Source organism: Carya illinoinensis, chromosome 10 (assembly GCF_018687715.1).
Source record: "Carya illinoinensis cultivar Pawnee chromosome 10, C.illinoinensisPawnee_v1, whole genome shotgun sequence".
Lineage (NCBI taxonomy): Eukaryota > Viridiplantae > Streptophyta > Magnoliopsida > Fagales > Juglandaceae > Carya > Carya illinoinensis.
In genome coordinates, this window is record NC_056761.1 from 32,013,659 (window position 1) to 32,037,144 (window position 23,486).

At 33.0% G+C, this 23,486-nt stretch overlaps 1 protein-coding gene across 7 annotated transcripts; it reads right to left on the reverse strand.

The window, feature by feature from the left end:
• Positions 1–1,201: 1,201 nt before the first annotated feature.
• LOC122279078 (cell number regulator 8-like) lies at positions 1,202–12,725 on the reverse strand. Of its 7 annotated transcripts, XR_006229444.1 has the most exons (4): positions 12,188–12,724; positions 10,966–11,168; positions 5,260–5,379; positions 4,919–5,037 (listed from the first exon to the last, which is right to left on the reverse strand). XR_006229444.1 is itself a non-coding variant. In XM_043089404.1 (3 exons), the coding sequence occupies exons 1-3, from the start codon at positions 12,507–12,509 to the stop codon at positions 2,326–2,328; spliced, it is 534 nt and encodes a 177-aa protein (XP_042945338.1). In that variant the 5' UTR covers positions 12,510–12,723; the 3' UTR covers positions 1,202–2,325. The 7 variants fall into 7 exon arrangements, 6 of the variants coding, with proteins under 6 accessions (XP_042945338.1, XP_042945336.1, XP_042945340.1 ...); XM_043089404.1 differs by lacking the exons at positions 4,919–5,037; positions 5,260–5,379 and adding an exon at positions 1,202–2,334 and having other exon boundaries at positions 12,188–12,723; XM_043089402.1 differs by lacking the exons at positions 4,919–5,037; positions 5,260–5,379 and adding an exon at positions 1,202–2,378 and having other exon boundaries at positions 12,188–12,723.
• Positions 12,726–23,486: the final 10,761 nt, after the last annotated feature.

Genomic DNA, 23,486 nt, shown 5'->3' on the forward strand with positions numbered 1-23,486 from the left:
TTTGTTTTAGATTTTAGATCGATGCAATATTTTGTTGATAATGTTGATTTCACTAAGTTACTAATTGGAATTAAATTGAAAATAGATTGAAACTCTTGCTCTTGTTTTGTTGTTGACGTAAGGCACATCAAAAGCTTAAAAATTATCAAGGCTTCTCTCGTTTGTTTGTTAATGTGTGTTCGGCTAGAAAAATAGAAAATCCCTTAGGAAAATATTGCAAAACTTGAGCTTAACCTTTTTATCTTCCGATTATCAATGCCTTGATTGGGTTGTTAATCGAGAAAATTATCTAGAATCCAAAATAAAGAGAGTCCCAAACCCAACCCAAGTATTCGTTAATTAGTTTTTCTTAAGAAACTCTTATTTTAACTTCGATTATCTTTTTTTTCATTGCATTTGAATTTTATTTTCATCACTCATACTTGATTCATTTGTTACTCACAAATCTCCTATACGCTTTGATAACCCTTTGTCCCTGTAGAATACGATCCTGGACTTATCCTTGATACAACTTGACACTTCTACACTTGGAAGCACATTCGAAACCTAGTCAAGTTTTTGGCGCCGTTGCCGGGGACAACTGGTGCTTATTAGAGCATTCCTCTACTGCTGAGAGGACGTTTGTGGAGCTGTGAATCTCTTCACAGCCTGGGTGACATCTAATTTTTTTTCCTTCTCTCTGTTTATTCTTCAGTCTTTGATTTTCTGCTCCTGTTTGTATGACTGGTTGGACTAGAGACCATACATCTCGACTGTTTAGGACAGAATCATTGACATCTTTTAGCTCTGCATCATCTTCTGTTGAATCATCATCAGACACTGATAGCATCATGGCTGAAAATGAAAATCATGATAGGGAAATGGTGAATCAAAACAAGACACTTAGAGATTATTTGCAACCTGTCAGAACTGGCACGCCCTCATGCATAATTCAACCTTTGAATGCAAACAATTTTAATTTCAAACCTGGAATTATTCCATTAATCCCACATTTTCATGGCATGGATTCTGAGAACCCTTATTTGCATATCAAAGAGTTTGAAGAGGTTTATTCTATATTCATAGACCGGACTTGCACTGAGGAGGTTATAAGGCTTAAGTGAAATCAACATTATCAACAAAATATTGCATCGATCTAAAATCTAAAACAAATCACGTCTCATTCCGCAACTCAAGCTTAAGAAATTAGCTACACATGATATTTTTAACAATAAAAATTAATCTAAACAAAGCCATATTAAAATCTGTGAGAAAATATTCAAATGAGATGAAAACTAATATTGTCCGGACGAAAGAGAAAGGAACAAGTATAAAAACTACAAGAAGCAACGTAAACGAAAAGGTAAAAGTAACAGAAAATAAATTCCAACCGTCTCTTAAACTCTAAACTAACAAGAACGAAAAGAAAAAAAATAAACAAGCCACCCAATGGAATAAAACTGAAACGAAAAAAATGAATGTAAGAACACCCTCCGTCCAAACGAAGACAGCGTTTTTTAAAATAAAAATGAAAACCAGCCGACTGAAAAAGAAAGAAGAATAATAATAAACTAAGCTACTGCCCTGTCTTAAACGAAAAAAAAAAAAAGAAAGAAAGAAGGTCTACCCTCCTGTACCCCAATTCCTCACAAAAGAAATGATAAATAAAGACTTTTCCCAGCGTCTTTCACGATCCAGCGCATATCCATGTGCTGAGGGCCTGCTGTTCCAGCTGCTGTCAAACCGAAAGCAAGAAGAATGAAAGTAAAAGTCAAGAAAAACAGCTGCTTGCCCCTTGCTGCTGCTTTCGGTCCAGCTATCCCATGTGATTTCTTGCTGTCCTGATTAACGTGATTTGTTTAAGCATGCAGAGTTTGACCTTCCATGTGCAGAAGCAAGAAGAATGAAAGTAAAAGTCAAGAAAAACAGCTGCTTGCCCCCTGCTGCTGCTTTCGGTCCATGCATGATCTGCTGCAGATTCTTCTCCTGCTTTCTGTTCTGCATGTGTTCTGCATGTGTGCACATCCGAATGAGTGGTTGTTGTTCTGCATGTGCATGTGTGAGCTGCTTTCCGAATGATTCTTTCTGTTGCTGTGTTCCTGCTGCATGTGTGCTGTCCATGTGGTCCGAATGGTTTGCATTGTTTGCATGTGCATTGTGCTTTTCCTTGCTACAGCAGCTGCTGCAGATCCAAGTGAGTGGGTGTGCTTTTAGCATGTGTGAGTTTGTGTTGCAACGTGCTGTCCAAGGGTCTTGTTGCTGCATGCCGAGTGTGTGCTGTGTCCAATGTGATGATGCTTGTGTGCTCCTGCTGTTGGCTGTCCGAGTGATCTCTTTGCTGCACGTTCATTTACTCTAAAAAGAAGAACAAAGTTGTTGTCCTACATGTGTGCATTTTTCTACATGTGTATTGCCCAAACTATCCCTGTTATGAGAGGAATAAAAATGAAATATTTATTTTCATGTGAAACAATTACATTATAAATCTTTTTAAGCACCAAAATACTAGAATTTATCAATTGACTCAAGTAATGTGATCTATTGCATAATTAAGTACTTAAATTATTTTTTTATTAAACAATTTGTTCGCTTAAATAACTTAATCATGCAATTTTAGCGCTTCATCACACCTCCCAACTAGCTTTTTGCTAGACTCTAGCAAATAAAGTGAACGAATTCATGCAAGGGTGAGATTTCCAACTACAATTTCGAAAGAATTTCGAGAATCACATGCTATGAAATAGACTTGTTGAGTTTAAGAACACTGGAGATAGATTAATATGAATTTTGTATCAACTAAGAGATTTATACACAATTTAGTTAATCAACCAAGGGAATTACATGTAACAAAGCTTGCTTTCTTTCAAGTGCATGGAAATTGGGTTAGAATTCCAAGATCGACTACCAAGAGACGTTAACAGTTTTAATCACAACAATCAATCTGAGAAAACCACATGGTCTTACTCTAATTCAAAACCATTGTAGTGGTGGCTTTCACGCTATTACACTTTGAAAGGCGCCTACTTTTTTGTAAGGACCCCGGTAATAAGTAGCCTTTTCCACTACACAAATGTAATTTTATTTTTTTTATGTTTTTAGATTTCTTAGTGGGGAATCGGACCTATGAATGTGCGTCTATCCACACTTTCACAAGTCAGCCCTTACCACTAGTCTACCTAAAGGGTTTTTTTATTTTTTTATTTTTATTTTTTGGATCCCTGGCTTGTCCCTTTTCTCATTTAATTCATTTCAGATCTCTTCATAAGCCATTAGGATATGGTTCATTAGAGTCTCAAACAATTGAAGTGTAAATCAACCAACAATAACTCAATGTAGTCTTTCTAGACCTTCCAGGTGTGTGTTGTGTGTGTTTTAGCAAAACTTTTAACATCTTTCCCTTGGTTTAACAACTAAATAAAATGGATAAGTCACTCTTTTGACATATACTTATATTAGCACTACATTCCACATGTTCCATGACCTCAACAAATCTCTCTTTCTTTTTTTTTTTAATTTTTTTAACACATTTTTAACAGAATTTTAACAGAAAACCCTCCCCCAACTAAATGTGACATTGTCCTCAATGTTCAGCAATTGAATATTCGATGATGTATGTTATACAGACATGAATTGGAACAAGATAAACACTGTAAAACATATTGAGACGAAAATGATTAAACAGAGAGGAAAAAATTCACCTGAGATATTCGAGCGTATACAAGGAGTAGATTTCTGTCAAAGTTAAAAACACAAAAAGCAAAAGAAAGAAAAACAAAACAAACAAATACGATATATACAATGAAGAATCAGAAATTAATTCAAAATGCAAAACAAGCAAGAAAGTAAAAGAAAATTTTTTATTTATTTATTTATTTATTTTTTACTTTTACATAAACTTGAGGTTCTTGGCCTCATGTTTGAGATGCTCATTCTCTTCATATAACATCATGTCATCCCTATCCATGGGAATTGGTAAGCGGAATGAAGAATCTAATAGAGATTTCAACTGTTTATTCTTCTGCCGAATGATTCCTTCCCTTATGTGAGACTCTTGAACAATTCGTTGAAGTACAACAATTTGTTCTTTAAGCCTTTCAACCTCATGGTTTTTGGCTTGTACCCGCTGGGAAAAAGCAACAATGGAGGATAAGTAGCGAGTCCCAAGACTCACCAAGTCGTAGATAGCATCGGAGTCAGACTTATTAGCCATACTATTATTCTCTTGTTGCAACATGACACCAATGGTAGCTGCAGAAAGGACAGGAGGTTGAGATGCAGAATGCCTCATGGATGGATCTAGAGAAATGTTAGAAGAATGAGCCATTGACAAAGGAATAGAAAGCTTAAAACGAGAATGTTGACAGAATGCAGATGAGTTATAGAGATGAGAAGAAAACTTGATGCGGATTGGATGAACTTCAGGACTGATTTTATAGAGATAGCATAAAGAACCAGACGAGCTATAATCCAAATCAAAGAGTAATGTGATTTCGGTGAAAATGACATTTCTTAGAAACTCGGAGCCTTCAATCTCGTTTGTCAACAACATCAGACGATTTTTTTCAAATCTCCAGCCACACTTGTCAGGTCACGGACGGATCCAATTATTATTATTATTTTTTTTTGTTTTTTTATTTTATTTTAGTGGACCAAAATATGTCTAAGGCGTGCAAACAGAGAAATAAATTCTCTTCCACCCCCCAACTAGATTGTAGTATTGTCCTCAATGATGCAAGAGAAACGAAAGAATTTATACAAAGAGAGCAGTTAAGGGGCAAAACAACTAAAAGAAGAACCACCCAAATCTCAGTTGGACGGGTGACCAGCATGTAACTTCAGCAACCTTGGCCCCAGGGCCCTCTCAACTGGCAATTCAAGCACCTCCAATGCAAAAGAAAGGACTTGAAGATACGGTTCAGCAGCTGAGTGTAACACTTCAACAGTTCATGCAAGGTCAAGCAACACTCAACAATCAGAATTCATTGGCAATTAATGACATACAGAGTTCCCTCACAAGGCTAACTACATCTTTAAATACCCAAGAGAAGGGTAAATTTCCTACACAGTCACAACCAAATCCACAAGGACAGCCTCATCAAGTGCAAGCAATAAGTGAGGACCCTAACTTAAAGTCGGTCAAAGCAGTGACTACTTTAAGAAGCGGTAAAGTGGTAAGCATTCCAGCACATGAGCCATACAATTCTGGTAAGGTCTCTAACCCTTCTAATAAAGATGGAGAGCATGTGTCTGATGAGCATGGGAAAATTCATTGTCCTATACCTGCTCCTTTTCCTCAACGATTAGTTCCGTTGCATAAAGATAAGCATCTTGCTGAAATTCTTGAGGTTTTTAGGCAAGTTAGGATTAACATCTCTTTGTTAGATGCTATTCAGCAAATTTCTGCATATGCAAAATTTTTAAAGGATTTATGCACTGTGAAAAGAAAATTAAATGTGCATAAGAAAGCTTTTCTTACTGAGCAGGTTAGTGCCATCATTCAGAGTAATACACCACCTAAATACAAGGACCCTGGAGCACCTACAATTGCTTGTGTAATAGGAAATTCAAAAATTGGTCACGCTTTGTTGGATCTTGGTTCAAGTGTCAATTTATTGCCTTACACTGTGTATGAACAGCTTGGTTTAGGTGAACTGAAATCCACACCTATCATTCTGCAACTTGCTGATAGATCAATAAAAATGCCTAGGGGTATAGTTGAGGATGTTTTGGTTCAAGTTGATAAATTTTACTATCCTGTGGATTTTGTGGTGCTTGATATGAACTTGTCAAATCCATCTACTTTCCAAGCTCCTGTAATTCTTGGTAGACCATTTCTTGCTACATCTAACGCATTAATTAATTGTAGAAGTGGAATTTTGAAATTAAGTTTTGGAAACATGACATTGGAGCTGAATATCTTTAATACTTGCAGGCAACCTCAAGATTTGGAAGAAGTCCAGGAAGTTAATTTGCTGGAAAATATCATTGATGAGGATTTTCACTTGAATCATTCTTCCACTGATTTACAATTGTCATTAGAAAGTATTCTAAGTGATGTGAATATACTTGATGATACTTCTAATATTTCTTTTGCAGGGATTGGTCACGGGATGCTTTGATACTTCTAATATTTCTTTTGCAGGGATTGGTCATGGGGTGCTTTGATACTTCTAATATTTCTTTTGCAGGGATTGGTCATGGGGTGCTTTGGCAACCAATGTTTGAAAAGTTGCCACCTTGGGCAGCACCTATAAAACCATCTTCAGATAATAGACACCATCTCATTGGAGCACTCAGAACACTCGAAAATTCAAATCTGAAGTTGAATAATTTTTTTTATGATGACCTTCACTTGTTTAAATATTGCTCTGACCAAATGTTTCGAATATGTTTAGCCAACAAACACATCCAAAGTAAGTTTTTTGATCCTGGTAAGTTAAGATTTCGGTGGAGTGGGCCTTATTTGGTTAAAAAAGTTTTCCCTCATGGTGCTATTGAGATTGCACCTGAAGAACCTACTTTGCATTTGCTTGATCCTAATTAATGGTTCTTGATCTATCCATTTCTTTTCATTGTTTTCTTTTGTTCTTTAGTTTTTATTTTTATTTTATTTTTTTTATTTTTTTGGTTGCATTTCTTTCAAAGCTATCCAGGTACTTCCTTTTCCTCTTTCCTTCAGTTTTTCTTCAAATTTTCGGTTCTTCTGTTAGTTGTTTTGCCCCTTAACTACTCTCTTTGTGTAAATTCTTTCGTTTCTCTTGCACCATTGAGGACAATGCTACAATCTAGTTGGGGGGTGGAAGAGAATTTAATTTTCTGTTTGCATGCCTTACACTTATGTTGGTCCACTTTGGGAGGAGTGTTAGTAATGAGTTGAAAGCAGATTAAATCTCTCATTCTTGAATTTTACATGCTGGAAAGTGATAAAAAAAAAAAAAAAAAAGGATCCGTCCGTGACCTGACAAGTGTAGCTGGAGATTTGAAAAAAAAAAATCGCCTGATATTGTTGACAAACGAGATTGAAGGCTCCGAGTTTTTAAGAAATGTCATTTTCACCGAAAAAATGGATCCGTCCGTGACCTGACAAGTGTAGCTGGATATTTGAAAAAAATCGTCTGATGTTGTTGACAAACGAGATTGAAGACTCCGAGTTTCTAAGAAATGTCATTTTCACCGAAAAAATGGATCTGTCCGTGACCTGACAAGTGTAGCTGGAGATTTGAAAAAAATCGCCTAATGTTGTTGACAAACGAGATTGAAGGCTCCGAGTTTCTAAGAAATGTCATTTTCACCGAAAAAAAATCACATTACTCTTTGACTTGGATGATAGCTCGTCTGGTTCTTTATGCTATCTCTATAAAATCAGTCCTGAAGTTCATCAAATCCGCATCAAGTTTTCTTCTCATCTCTATAACTCATCTGCATTCTGTCAACATTCTCGTTTTAAGCCTTCTATTCATTTGTCAATGGCTCATTCTTCTAACATTTCTCTAGATCCATCCATGAGGCATTCTGCATCTCAACCTCCTGTTCTTTCTGCAGCTACCATTGGTGCCATGTTGCAACAAGAGAATAATAATATGGCTAATAAGTCTGACTCCGATGCTATCTACGACTTGGTGAGTCTTGGACTTGCTACTCATCCTCTATTGTTGCTTTTTCCCAGCGAGTACAAGCCAAAAACCATGAGGTTGAAAGGCTTAAAGAACAAATTGTTGTACTCCAACGAATTGTTCAAGAGTCTCACACAAGGGAAGGAATCATTCGGCAGAAGAATAAACAGTTGAAATCTCTATTAGATTCTTCATTCCGCTTGCCGGTTCCCATGGATAGGAATGACATGATATTGTATGAAGAGAATGAGCGTCTCAAACATGAGGCTAAGAACCTCAAGTTTATATAAAAGTAAAAAAAAAAAAAAAAAAAAAAAATTCTTTTCCTTTCTTGCTTGTTTTGCATTTTATTTATTTTGTTTTGAGTCCACTACTCTGGAGGATCCTGCTTATTAGAATTAATTTCTGATTTTTCATTGCATATACCGTATTTGTTTGTTTTGTTTTTCTTTATTTTGCTTTTTGTGTTTTTAACTTTGACAGAAATCTACTCCTTGTGTACGCTCGAATATCTCAGGTGAATTTTTTTTCCTCTCTGTTTAATCATTTTCGTCTCAATATATGTTCTACAGTGTTTATCTTGCTCCAATTCATGTCTGTATAACATACATCATCGAATATTCAATTGCTGAACATTGATGACAATGTCACATTTAGTTGGGGGGAGGATTTTCTGTTAAAAATGTGTTAAAATTTTGTTAAAAATTTGTTAAAAAATAAAAAAGATTTGTTGAGGTCATGAAACATGTGGAATGTAGTGCAAATATGAGTATATGTCAAAAGAGAGACTTATCCATTTTATTTAGTTATTAAACCAAGGAAAAAATGTTAAAAGTTTTGCTAAAACACACACAACACATACCTGGAAGGCCTAGAAAGACTACATTGAGTCATTGTTAGTTGATTTACACTTCAATTGTTTGAGACTCTAATGAACCATATCCTAATGGCTTAGGAAGAGATCTGAAATGAATTAAATGAGAAAATGGACAAGCCAGGGATAAAAAAAAAAATATAAAAAAAAAAAAAAATCCTTTTGGTAGACTAGTGATAAGGGCTGACTTGTGAAAGTGTGGATAGGCGCACATTCATAAGTCCGATTCCCCCACTAGGAAATCTAAAAACATAAAAAAACAAAAATTACATTTGTGTAGTGGAAAAGGCTGCCTATTACCGGGGCCCTTACAAAAAAAAAAAGAAGTAAGCACCTTTCAAAGTGTAATAGCGTGAAAGCCGCCACTACAATGGTTTTGAATTAGAGTAAGACCATGTGGTTTTCTAAGATTGGTTGTTGTGATTGAAACTGGTAATGTCTCTTGGTAGTCGATCTTGGAATTCTAACCCCATTTCCATGCACTTGAGAAAGCAAGCTTTGTTACATGTAATTCTCTTGGTTGATTAACTAAATTGTGTATAAATCTCTCAGTTGATACAAAATTCAGATTAATCTATCTCCAGTGTTCTTAAACTCAACAAATCTATTTCATAGCATGTGATTCTTGGATTTTCTGAAATTGTAGTTAGTAATCTCACCTTTGCATGAATTCATTCGCTTTATTTGCTAGAATCTAGCAAAAAGCTAGTTGGGGGGGTGTGATAAAGGGTTAGAATTGCATAATTAAGTTGTTTAAATGAGTTCTTAAACTCAACAAATCTATTTCATAGCATGTGATTCTTGGATTTTCTGAAATTGTAGTTGGTAATCTCACATTTGCATGAATTCATTCGCTTTATTTGCTAGAATCTAGCAAAAACCTAGTTGGGAGTGTGATAAAGGGTTAGAATTGCATAATTAAGTTGTTTAAATGAGTAATTTATTTTATCAAATAAGGATTGAACACTTAATTATACATCAAAATTTTAACACTTAATGAAAAATTTATTGATGATAATATTTTGCACATCAAAGTCTCATATTTGCCCATGAAATACTTAAACTATAATATCATTTCATTTGTATATTGTAGGGTATTTATGGAAGAAAAGAAAGAAGAGGATCTATGAGGAAATAGGAGAATTGATTATGGCCTTATGGAATTTCATCTCAATCATAGCACGCCGAACACATGAGACGTGGGAGGCAGCAGCAGAGGAGATTTTTATTTTATTTTTTTTCTTTCTTTCTTTTTCATGGAGACAGCTGGAGCTTTGCATTTCAGACCTAGACTAGAGATTATAATCATAAGATTATTCTCTCGGGGTGTATAAGGAAATCAAAACACCTATTGAACTGTATGGAAGATCAGGACTAAGTATCAAATTTCTCAACTTAAATTACTATTGGCTTTGCCGTATCCTTTTACCAATTAACACATGTGGTGTCCTAAATCCTTAAAACATTCAAGAGTATGAATAGGAGCAATGATTTCTATAATTCACAATTGCCATAAAATGAAAACAGAAAGCATTTATCTGACGTAGGGCGTGGAAATTAGATACAAATATACGAAACATATGTAACTCATGAATCCACATGACCAGAAGGCCAAGAACACCACAACAGAAATACTAACAAATTCATTAACACCATAACATTCTCAGAACTAAGGTGTCCATGGCATAAGGCTCTCTCTCTCTCTCTCTCAAACAATATATTTATATCATCTTTAGAAAAAATAAGTTATATATATCAAAACTTCATGAAACCACAAATATAACATTTTTTTTTTTTTATTGATATACAACTATAATACATATATATAATAGTAACACTTTAAAATGCATCTCTATGATGAGAATATTCAAAATTCCATAATTGCTGTCATGATTGCATCTCTTTGCAATCAACTATGACGATAAGGGAGGTAGTTCAAGTCAAGGCAGGACCAGAGAAATGATAGAACCAATCGTATATTTTAGTAGGCCCGTTCGGAGTTTACAAGTATTGAGGAGTGTGTTGGGAAATTTACAGTGGCTTGGTGTATGGTCAAAATCTGGTTTGGTGGGATAGGCATTGCTGCACTGGTGGTGGTTTGGGGCAGGCGCGGCTTTGGGCTTGGGCTAGGGCTTTGTTAGGTTCATTTTCCTAGATGGGTTTATCGTTTTTTGCACGCCAACTAGGTGTTTTCTCTCGTATTCATCCAGTGAAATTGGCTATGCCTATTGGCATTAATAAACTTTCTTATAAAAAAAGACTATACAGAGCTCGGTTCATTTATAGAAGAAGTACTTTATGATAAGAACAAAATAGGATACAAAATGTATAATTGAGGAGTGCTATAATTAATAGATAAACAAACATATGCATAGAAAGCATAAACGTACACAACAACACAAAATAAAATCAACCAACTCAATGGCAGACCAAAACTGCCATTGAACATGTCACCTTGTTTTTAGGAGGTAATGAGGGTAAGAAAAGAGAAAAACTTACCTCTAGGTTGAACTTCCGACGAATGGCAGTACGGCTAGAGTGTGAAAACAATGGTGCAAGGAAATTCCAACCAAAAACGGAATTCCCAATCAAATATAGACCAGAATAACGCAAGCAGTGATCTGCAAAAGTGCCAGGACTGGATCCAAGTCTCTCAGCATTGCTTCCATACAGCACACAAGGAGCCACACTTCCAAGAAGACCTGGCCAGACAACACAATGTTAAGGACAAAACTTGAAAATGTGGTGCAAAAATGGACTTTAAAAGCATATCAATTTACAAAGAAAAAGACATCATCAAGAAATCTTGCATTCCAAAAGCAACAAGTATTAATTGATATAAACCTCTATGCAATCAGAGTAATGATACATATAGATCACTTTCTTTACATAATTTGTTAAAAGAAAGACGGATATGCAAACTTTGAAATTCAAATCAAATGGGAAACTCAAATTTCAAAAACTTATAATGTTAGTTTAATGAAGTAACACTATCAGACTGGCTAGTTATAAAATGGTCGTGTCCATATTGTTACTCATATAGTTATTTTAAACTGGGTTATAAAATTTTGTATACAGCAATCAAATTTACATCCTACGTGAATTATATCTCCATTATTAATTGTTCACTATTTTATTCGAGCTGCATGCCATGCATTACTAACAAAATGCAAACTTTCTAACTCATCGTCATTTTCTTTAAAAACTAATTGATAAAGCTAATCCAGGAGAATTGCACTCTTCACATACTTTTTTAAAATATCTTTTCTTTAAAAAATACCGATTCTTCATAAAAGTCCATCCAGATGTAAAATTATGTAACTGATGGATCACAAAGGAAAAACACAGCCAGAACTCAGAAATCAATTCTATATCCTCAAACGTATAGAAAGAAAAATAAAAATAACAGAATTTCTCTTTGCAAACATTGATCTTTGACTCAACAGCAGCAAAAATTGCGATTAAGTTGGATTATATCTCATATTAAAAAGAAACATATTTGGTACTACAGGGCTCAGTTTTATCGTTGAACCAATGTGCTAGCACCATGTGCACAAAAATGAAACAAATAGAAAACCCCAAACCCAAAGTAAAATTCAGAATGCAAAGAAAGACACAGACAATTACAGAATAACCCATTTTTAACGGTAATTACAGAATGCCCAAATATCAACTCAAGTCTCTAATAGATAAATCGACTGTGAAAGAATAAATGACTTACAAACTTCAAGATCGCTGCTACAGAACTCGTCGTTGCGTCCAAGACAGGCGAAGAGAGAAGAGTCCCAGTGGGCCCTGCCCATCGGCTCGCCCATCACACTCCCGTGTCCCAATGGCAACCCGTCTGCTGTCCAGCCGTATCCACCAATATTTCCCGGTCCCGGAGCCGGAGCTTTGGTCCCGGGCGAGATAGTGACGGTGTCAGCCTTGGTGTCGGTGGGCTTGCTGGGTTTCTGTGCATCTTTTTCTTCTTCTCCGACTTGCTTACTCAAGAATGGGCTTGATTCCTCGTGATTATAATTCTTGTCATTGATGTTATCCATTGAACTTGGCCCCCAAATCGATCCTCAGAGTGACAGAGAGAGGGAGAGGGAGAGGGGATTGAGTGCAAAACCGGAAAGGAAAAAATATAGAAGAGGCGAGAAACAAGGGCTTTTGGGGTAGTCGCTCCCTCGTAGTTGTAGGGTCCGCATCAAAAATCGCGTCCGGTGTGTAGTTTCTACCTCTCACGCCTGACGCCTGCTTTCGTACGCTATTTCCTTTCCGGCTGTAAGCGCATTGATAATGTTATGCATCTTTATATTTACGTAATATTCTTTTAAATTAATAATACATCTTTAAAATTTTATATAACTACTAAGTGGGAGTAACGTGCAAAGCACGTTTGTCTAATTTTATAAAATAATTATTTGTAAAAAATAATATATATTTTATAAAAATTATTGATGTCACTTAATAATTTAAGATATATTGGAGAAAATAAAAAAATTAATTCAAAATATCATATAATCCAATACATGTTTATAACATCTATAATTTTAGTAAAGATGTATGCGAAAAATTTAATAAAAGTCGAACACAAACGGTAGTTCAAAATATGTGTCGTTTGATGTTTGTATTATAATTCATCAATTTATGTCATCTTGTAGACAATCAATAGAGACAACATTAAAATTCTTATTTTGCTGTTAGTTGAGTCGATCAGGGACAACATAAAGTTAAAATATAATCTTTTTATAAAATTTGTGGTATAATATTTTCTATATATAGCATATATATAAATCATAAAATATATTTTGAAATTATTAGCCGAATTTACTCTTTCTTGATTAGCTCAAGGATCACAGCCTTTGTCACGTGCCTATCATAGGAAGCCCACGTATGGAATATGACTTAGCGGAAGCTACGTCCTACTACCATGGGGAAAAAAAACACTTTGATTAAACACACTTGTATTATATATTATATGAGATTTTTAAATTTGAAATACTCAATAATCTGAGTTAATGAAATGTATAATATACGTATATTATACTTAGGGATTCACGTTTTATGCACCTAATACATGTGTATATGTTAAGGACAAAGAGAAAAATATAATAACTAATCTTTAATTACTTATTATTATATAAACTATTAAATATTATAATTATTGAGATTAATAAATCATATAGCAACATTGAATGCTATCTCTCTCAATATTTATGTCTTCATTTTATGTGCCAAACCGTTAAACCAAACGGTGTTAACTTTAACGAAAAAACAAGAAAAACCGTTAAAACAAGATTTTCCATTTCATACACACTTTTTATATATAGAAGAGATAAATAATATTTCTTCAAATTGAAAAAATCACAATTTAATATTCAAGCATTATTTTATTCTTTTTTTCCTATTTATTAAAATCAATTTTATAAAATTTATTAAGATGATTTTGATATATTAAATTTATACTAAGCTAATGATACAAATTTTTTTAATATATATTAATATTTATTGATAAAATTGATCATTTTAATATATAAAATTAATAATACTTAGATATATAAAATTGATATTTTTAAGCACATTGTACTAATTGTAAAATATATAAATATAATAATTTTAAGAAAAAAAATAAAAAAAATAATATTTTATTTTTATTTAATTCAAAAATATATAATCTAATATAAAAATTTTTCTTTATATATAAAATTAATCTTTAAAAAATATAATTTTAAAAATAAAGAAACCAATGCTTTATATGTATCTTATTCCTCCTTCAATTCATCCCGCCTTGGGCTGGTTGGCACCCATTCACGTCACAAATGCGTGCGTAAAATATACTCTACACGAAATTTAAAAGATAAAATTTTTATTGTTTTAAAAATAAATTATATCATATAAATATTTTATTATATATTATTTTATTTATTTATAAATAGTAATTTTCATTGTGATATTAATTTTTCTAATTTAAAATTCCAGATTTTAAAGTTTGGAAAATTTATATTTGACATTTAAAATGTTTTTTATTAAATACTTTCCATAAATTTTTTATTAATGGAAGGTCTTGTGTTAGTATTTTTTTTTTTTTTTTTTTTTGAAGGGCTCTTGTGTTAGTATTTGATTGGCTAATACGTAGTATCAATATCACATCAGCCAGTCGAAAGTTTGTTGTGACATATTGTGCCGTGCATCAATCATGCCATTAATTTTTAAATATTAAATTAATATATCTAGTTGCTAGTTTCCCTCGTCTCAAATATATTTTACATATAAACATCAGTTCATCACCCATGTTCAAATATGCAACACCGTAAATTATTCGTCGCCTAAATAAAATAAAGAAAATAAGGAAAATGTTAAGATTATTACTATTTTATTATCAATTTATTATTTATTTTGTATTTTATTTTTTTAATTTTTTATTTTACTTAATAATTAAGGAAGTAATTATTAATAAAATTATATATATTTTAAATTTTTTTTAATAATTAAGGATGTTAAAAAAATACTTAAAAGAAAATGATAAAAAAAATAAAAAAATTCTTGATACCTTATAGGTAGTAAATGGGTAGTACCCATAAAATAAACATCTTCACATTTACAAATATATTAAACTTATTGGGGATGGGTCCTCGTATCCATTTCTCAAGCTAGACTGGTCCTTCTTCATTGTAATCTTGAGGAGCTATATCTATATTAAAGTCTACGATTTCGATGGACAAAACCATAGTGGGAATAGTTATGAGAGACAATAATAACAAATATGAATGCACAAGTTTCATGTAAATAAGACTAAAACCACATATCATAAGGCAGAGAATCACCCTCTGAATGAAACACACATATCATAAGTAGTATGAGTAATTACCCTATGAGCAAAATAACATAATTATGAATCATCATATATGTCTGTAAGTATGGAGAATCGCTCCACATGTTTGGTATGGGGAATCACTCTACCTAGCCAACACGTAAAATACATCTACCAAAACCACACTGGGAATCTCTCTATCCGACCAACATGTGAAATACATTCACCCAAAACAATAGGGGAACACTCCACTTGATCAACACAAAGACTTTCTCTACCTAATCCCATGAGTACAAAGTACTTTAAAATCACATCACTTAAAATTACATCATCAAAATAATAATTAATCATAACAAGGAAATATGCACTTTCATGAGAGAAAGGGGATGAGAGGTAGAATATGAAGTCCTAAACATAACCATAGACATTTACCCCCACATTACAAGCATAGTTGTAGGAGTGTACTTGGACAGTGACTAAACAAAGAGCTATGCTAGAGTTGTTAGTCTCCTTGTAAATGCTAGACTCTAAGCTTTTAGCCTCCTTGAGATCCCACACAGAAAAGAAAATAAAGTGTATTGAAGTACTCAACGATATCATAAGTGAAATGAAGACTATCGTCTACATGTATTATATACGGCTAGACAAATCCTAATTTATGGTTGACTGAAGAGGTGATCTTGGATCTCAATTGTCCACACATCCACTAAACTGAAGAATGGTAGAGATTGAATGGGCTGATGGGATAAGGTATGCATATCCTTACACCTTGCCTTGAAAATGGATGCATAGTTTGTCTCCATATGAAATTCATCCATGTGGCATTGGGCCTTACTTATGTAGTCAGATGTATGGCCGCATGTCCATATTTCTCCTTTCCCAGGCGTGCTCCTATTAAGACATCATTGCTGGAGCATGGGCCTTAGCGTGTCACCTACTACCAACAGAGCTCCTCTGTGTTATCTTAGAGCGTTCCCTTGCTACATACTGGGCTTTACATTGCCTACTGCTCTCCCTATATACGATCAACACACCCTTTCTTGCCCAATGCAGAGTGAACCTTTTTAGTCTCTTTATTTTTCTAGTGCTAGTCATACTAGCCTTGCCCACCACAACGCGTGGCATTCAATTCCTCAATCAAGGACTTGGAGAGAATTCGTGGTGCGAAGGGTACCAACTAGTTGGCAACACCCATGATTTAGATTGCGATTAGGTGTGCAATGTTTATATGGAAGTGCACACATAAGTAAATGGTCGTTTAAATCACAACATAATAAATAATGGTCAAGTGCTATTTATACCAGAGTTTAAACTGTAAATAATTTCATTCAATAAAGACCCAAATATCCAAATTTCACTTCACTTCGCAAAATAATAATTGATAACCATCTATTTGTTCCCTATATCCAAAGGTAGCAAATCAAACAACAATTGGTCACCAAACTAATTAATACAACTCTAAAGAGACAATATAGTTACTAATAATAGAGACACATAAATAAAAAGAAAAATTTTAAACAAAAATACCATTGCATCCATACATGAAAGAAAGGGAAAAGTGAAGAAAAAAAAAAAAAACCATTGCATCAACACAATTATACATGAAAGAAGAGGAAAATCGGAGAAAAAAATAAAGAGAGAAGAGAGAGAGAGAGAGAGAGTCAAACCATGTATGGCATTGAAAGTTTTCTTTGAGCCTATGAGTAATACTATATACAATCGTGAAATGTGTAAATGTCTCGCAATCATTTTAAAAAAAGTAGGGTCTATAATTAAAAAGTTTATTTTTTTTTCATATGGGTCCCGTATTAATTCATTTTTTTCAAAGAACTACGCGGTACTTATATAACCAAGACTGCAAATATCATTTCTCTTGAGCCTATACATGTAGACTATTAGCTTGTGGCATCAGTAGACATCAAATTGCAAAGGCTTCAAAAAGATTTCTCCAAAATTTGCAGTAGAATTGTAGACGGTAGAGAGGAGAGTAGAAAAGAGGTCTTGTTCCCCATTAGCATAAAAACAATCTGACTTCCGTTCTTATTTTTATTAATAGTAAAAACATGTCATCGTCTCTTTAGATAATTTTATTCTATGTGATGTGTGTTTTATTTATTTTATTTTTAAATCAGACTATTTTTTTTTTTAAATTGGACATATAAATAATTAATCCATTAGATCAAAATAATTTAATAGAAGGGGGTAAAGATAATTTTTTAGAGAGGAGGCCTACACAAGATGAGATTAATATCATCCCATTAAATTATAAAAAAACTAATCTTTATTATTTTTTTTTTAAGTTTTGGGGGGGCTATGTAGGCCTATTTATCCGAGTATGGTTTTTTTTTTTTATTGGCCCATTCTAGAATTCAGATAATCAGATTCTGATTACGGGATTGATTTCAGAACAAATCGTGGCCAATATTAGTTTTTTTTTTTAAACAACTAAATGGATAGAAACCCTAAAGGAAAACGCATATTATGTCCAATGAATAATCCATTTTATGGCTTTTTTTTAACTCTCTTCTCCACGTGGCTTTTTATTGGTGGTCAAGGAACATGAACATGTACTGTGCGGCCCAATGCCTATTTTCTTACTAATTTTCTTTTGAGCATTACATGCATTGTAATGGAACGAAGAGACGTGGGTACAACCTGGAAAGGGGTTTTACAAATACCGCTTTGACGCATTGAAAGGATGAGGTTTTACTTTTTGCAGTGTGTTACTTAAAGGAGTAATGCTACATACAATCATTTTTGTACATTTCTTGCGCACTCCACTGATATGATTGGTTGGATTATTTTTTTTTAATACACAACCAATCATATCACTGGAGTGCACAAAGGAGTCCGCGAAAATGACTGCACATAGAATTTTCCTACTTAAAGACTGTAATTCAAGTATATTCTCCATAAAAGCCTCTTTTTTTTTTCTTTTTTCTTTTTTTTTTTTAACAATTTTGGAATCAAAAAATAGTGTAAAAGCCTCTTTCACTTTTACACAACTTTTCATCTCATCTTATTTTATCATTATAATTTTTTTAAATTTCTACACAAAATAAAATAAATAATTTTTTTAAATTTCAAAATAAAAATAATACTAAAAAAATATATTTTAATAATATTTTATTTAATTTTTAACTTTTACCACATCTTAGTGAAAACAAATGAGACCTACAAGATCATTATGTCCATTAGTTGAAAGCTGAGTTAAAATCATGTTTAACCTTACGTATTGGCAATATGTCACTACTTCTCTATTACTTTTCAACTTTATGCATGCGATCGTGTGAATTACTATATATATACACTACAATAAAAAAGAGATTTTGGGATGATTTTGTTTTGGAATGAAATGCAAATTGTCCCAAAAAGTGAGATTTATGGATGAATTTTATATTTTGTGCTAAAAAAATGACGGAAGATGTAGACTGTTCGAATAGTATAGTTGAGATGAAATATTTTATCCCAAATAATGAAATCGTTCGAATGCAATGTTATAACGTTAGAATGAATGGACATTAAATTTGGTTGAACTACAATTTGGAGCGTTTGGTGAAAAATCTTTGCGGAATATTGACTTACTGTTTGAATGTCATGCAAAAATGTTCAAATGGAGAGGTTAAAAACGTTCGAACAGATATTATTTATGACCGAAAGATAAATTGACGGGTTAAGTGAAAGAATTTTGGCGGGACATTACTTATCATTCGAATGGGAATATTTTATCGTTCGAATGGTATGTAACCAATGTTCAAACGTTATTTCTAGGGTAAGAATGGTGATCATAGTTTTTTTAATTCAAAATTATATTTATATTAACAACTAATTTATAAGAAATTTATCAATTAAATAATAGGAATAATACAAATTAATAATTAGTTCAAACAACATAAAATAATACTAATTCATAATTAAATACTTAATTGACAAAGCACGAGATATTGTCCAGTCCAAAAACAAAAAATAATTAAATAAAAGATAGAATGTATTAAGACCCAAACTCTTTACATACTTCCTCGATTGCAGCTATGCATTCCTCTATCTGTATCAGTCGAGTACTAATCGTGACATAAGTGTTAAACATGGCATCAAACTTTGTACGTAACTCAGAGATGCTGGCATTAATCTCTGTATGTAAGTCAGAGACACTAGCAATAATCTCTATACGTAAGTTAGAGATGCTAGCATTAATCTCTGTACGTAACTCGGACATGACAACATGGACCTCTATACGCACTGTGTAACAGCCCGCTAGAAATTCAATTGTGAAATTTCTATTAACTTTAGGAATCTCGTGAAAACCCCATAAGTTTTCACGAATCCATTAATTGTATAGGTTTTTGTCTAACTACATAGTTAGTATTATTATTTACTATGGTATAAGGAGTGTATTTTTGATTATTGGAGATAGTTAGAAGTGTCAAAATGTATTATGGTTTGTGCCATTAGACTCGGAGGGTTATTTAAAGTCTTATGGCGCAATAACATTTTTTTCATATTTTCGGACAAAACGTCTGTTCAAAACTGTAGATATTATTGAATAAAAAGAAATATCTTGAGGTAATTTTCATGAATATTATTGGGTAAAAATATTTTGAGTTGATTTTTATAGATATTATTAGATAAAAATATCTTAAGTTGATTTTTTGTAGATACTATTAGATAGAATATTATGAGATAATTTTTTATAGATATTTTGGGTAGGAGAAAACTACACTCAACTCTCAACTCCAGCCTCATCTCTTCCATATCTCATTTATAAGTATCTCCAGCCACCTCTCCCCACGAAATTATCTTCATTTACACTTTCCATTGAAAGAATATCAAACACTCTCTCTCGGACAGCTTTTAGGAGGTCTTTTGCACACCCATTTCGAAGCTTTTGTAAGTGTTTTATCATAAAGTATCCTTCGTATAAGTTGTTTCTTTTTTAGTCTAGTTTACATAGATATCTTATTTGCCCCATTGGAAGATTATTTGGTCAGTAAAATATTGTGTAAACTATAGAAAGGTCATTCTGGGAGATAAACTGGAGAATATGTTATAGTTTGGAGTTTTTGACCAAGCTAATGGATAGATATTGGTCCGAAATTTTTATGGATTATTGTTAACATGTATATGTGACTATTGGTTGAGGATTTTTGCATGATTAAAGGTTTTTATGAAAGCTTTTCTTAGATTTAGAAACTTAGAAACTGGAAGAAGAAAAACCGTTTCTGTTTTGAGAAAGTTTAACTCTTTGGTGGTCTAAACCTATTCCAATGACTTTGATAATTTTATTGGAGGATCCTAAGCATCTTATATACATGTTATATTATTATTTTGAAGATATTTGATGTTAGTTTCAAAGATATGAAATTTTATGCAAAGAGATATTCAAATAAGCCAAAGTGTGGATATTCTTGGCTAAATTTATGTTTGGTTAATTTCTAACCATGTGATCTTGAATTAGAAGCTTATATATGTTTTAGGACATCTTTTTAAACTATGTGATGGTTTGGTTTGAAGATCATATATTTATAAGTCATAGATCAAGAGATTTATCAAAACTAGTTGAGGAAAAAGTTTCTGTTTTTGGACTAAGTGTAAAACCAAAAACTCCAAATGTTATTTTGTGATTTTGGTGACTTTAGTTTGATGATTTAAAGCATGGTTGATGTTAGGATGATATTATGAATATGTTAGAAGTAAGATTTGATTTTTGAAATTCTTGAAGATGTTTTGATTTAAGGTCAAAACTTGTGATTCAAGTGCTTGGATCTTTTTACAAAAAAAGTTTGGTGTTAATTATTAGCTTTTTCTAAATGGATCTTTTAAGTATGGTTTTGAACTTAGGATTGGAAGATGTTTGTTGCAAAATTTTGGTTTAAGCATGAGTTTTGAAGTTAGAAGGAATTACAACAAAAATCAAGGGAAATGGCCTATGGATGTTTCGGCCATAGTGTGTTCTTCATAGTTGTGTTTTGTTTTAAATTTTTCTAAGTTGATATTTAAGTTTAGGACAAAATTTACATGAGGAATGTAAATTTTGGAAACTTTTGGAGTTAGTATGTAAAATCCTTAAGTTATGGGTAAAACGGTCATTTTCCCACATGTAGAGAGTAAAATGAAAATTTTACTCTTTAAGTTAGTATTTTCCATATTTCAAATTATTAGTGATTTAGTTCTAACTTTTAGAATCACTAATTACAGTTTCTCGTGGTCGCACTTGAAGTTTTATAAGAAACGCGGAGATCGAGGTAAATTAGCTTTTAACTTACTAGCAATCTACTGTGTATGTGTGCTAAGTAAATGAACTACAGTGTATGTATGTATGTTATCATATATGTCATGCCATGCCAAGTTATCATGTAATTGTCTATTATACAGAATTTATTCTGTCATCAATTTTTATCTGTTACTAATATATTCTGTCATGTACTACTGTACATTACAAGTATGTCATGTTAAATATGTTGTCTATTATATGTTATGCCATGTTACGAAATGTTTCTATCTCAAGTTGGTCATGTATTTCAAGTTATGTTCAAATCATGTTATGTTACGTTAGGGCTCCAGTCCTTTCGTTTTCCAGTCACGTTTCATCTTGAGTACATTCAGTTTGTGTAGAATACATGGGGCCACAACAACTGTGGAGTATGTATTTAACTGCATTGTGATGTGTAGAATACATGGGGCCACAACAACTATGGAGTATGTATTTACACGTAGAATACATGGGGTCACAACAACTGTGGAGTATGTATTTTTCATGTTAAGTCAAGTTTGCGTAGAATACATGCGGCCACAACAACTGTGGAGTATGTATTTTTCATGTTAAGTCAAGTTTGTATAGAATACATGGGACCACAACAACTGTGGAGTATGTATTTACACGTAGAATACATGGGGCCACAACAACTGTGGAGTATGTATTTTTCATGTTAAGTCAAGTTTCAGATCAAGTTCATGTCAAGTTAAGTTCAGTTCATGTTTCAATTTAAGTTATGTCAATTATGCTATGTTGTACGCCAAGTTATGCTTTAATTACTTATGAATTTGATTATGTATTTATGCTTTTACTGTCATGCATGCATCATTAGCTTGTGTGAAAGTTTTTTGTTAACTTACTGAGATTTGTAATCAAATCTCATTTTGGTAGTCCCAACTACCATTCTCCCCGAATGGTAGATCTTGTTACAGGACCTGAAGGAGAATCAGGAGCTGATCAACTAGACACAGTTGACTAAGCGACGGTGCGACGTCAATGTTAATATAGTAGTTAACGTAAATTACCACTTGTACAATGGAGTTGCATCTTTAGTACTTTTTGGATCATAACCATTTTGGACTAGTGTTGTGATTTATTCAATGGGTCTTTATGTATGAAGTATGTTTTAAGCATTTGGGATATTTTCAATTTGGTGCATAGTATTGCTAAAGAAAAAAATTATCCGCTGCAAATATTGCATAATGTTAGATTCATGTTAGGAACATTGCATCTTATATGTCATGAACGGGAGCAGGTAACCTTGTGTTGCATGTCTCGACGCTTCAAATGTCCGTCCGATCCCAAACGGAATTTGGGGGCGTCACAAGATGGTATCAGAGCAAATACGTCTCTGGGCAGTAAATCCACATGTCCTTAGGAAATGCACCAAACATTAGGCTTGAAATTTTAGTCGCCAGTAGGCTTGAATTTCTTAAGGTATGAAAGGTAGTATGTGATTTTTATACATATACTCGTATGTTTCAAGAAGGAACACATGACTCGTGATAGAATACCTCGGAATCCTAAGGGAGATAACAATCAAGAGGATCAGAATTTTCCGATGGATGAAGGATTAGTTGAGGTAAACATAGTTAACGTTGATCTGATTGCAATTGATGGTAGTATTGCATTATTGTTATTTTGAGTAGGTCAAGTCTTTGGGGTTGGTAAATTGTACATTATTTGATTCAAACGAGTCATTGTTTCTATTAATTGTGGTAGTGCTTGAGAATTCAGCTTGGAAGCTGAATTGTTACCCTAATGGTAAGAGTAACAATTTTCATTAGAAGTATTATTGTTCATACCAATGTAGATATAGAATACCTTTTAGTAATATGAGAAAGGATATGTATGATTGATGAATGATATTCCACATATTTGGAGGATTGTTTTGATTCTGAGAATACGATAGAAATTGTGTTTGGAAGAGTAATTTGATTAGGAGAAGCTTTAGCCTTAGTAGGATTC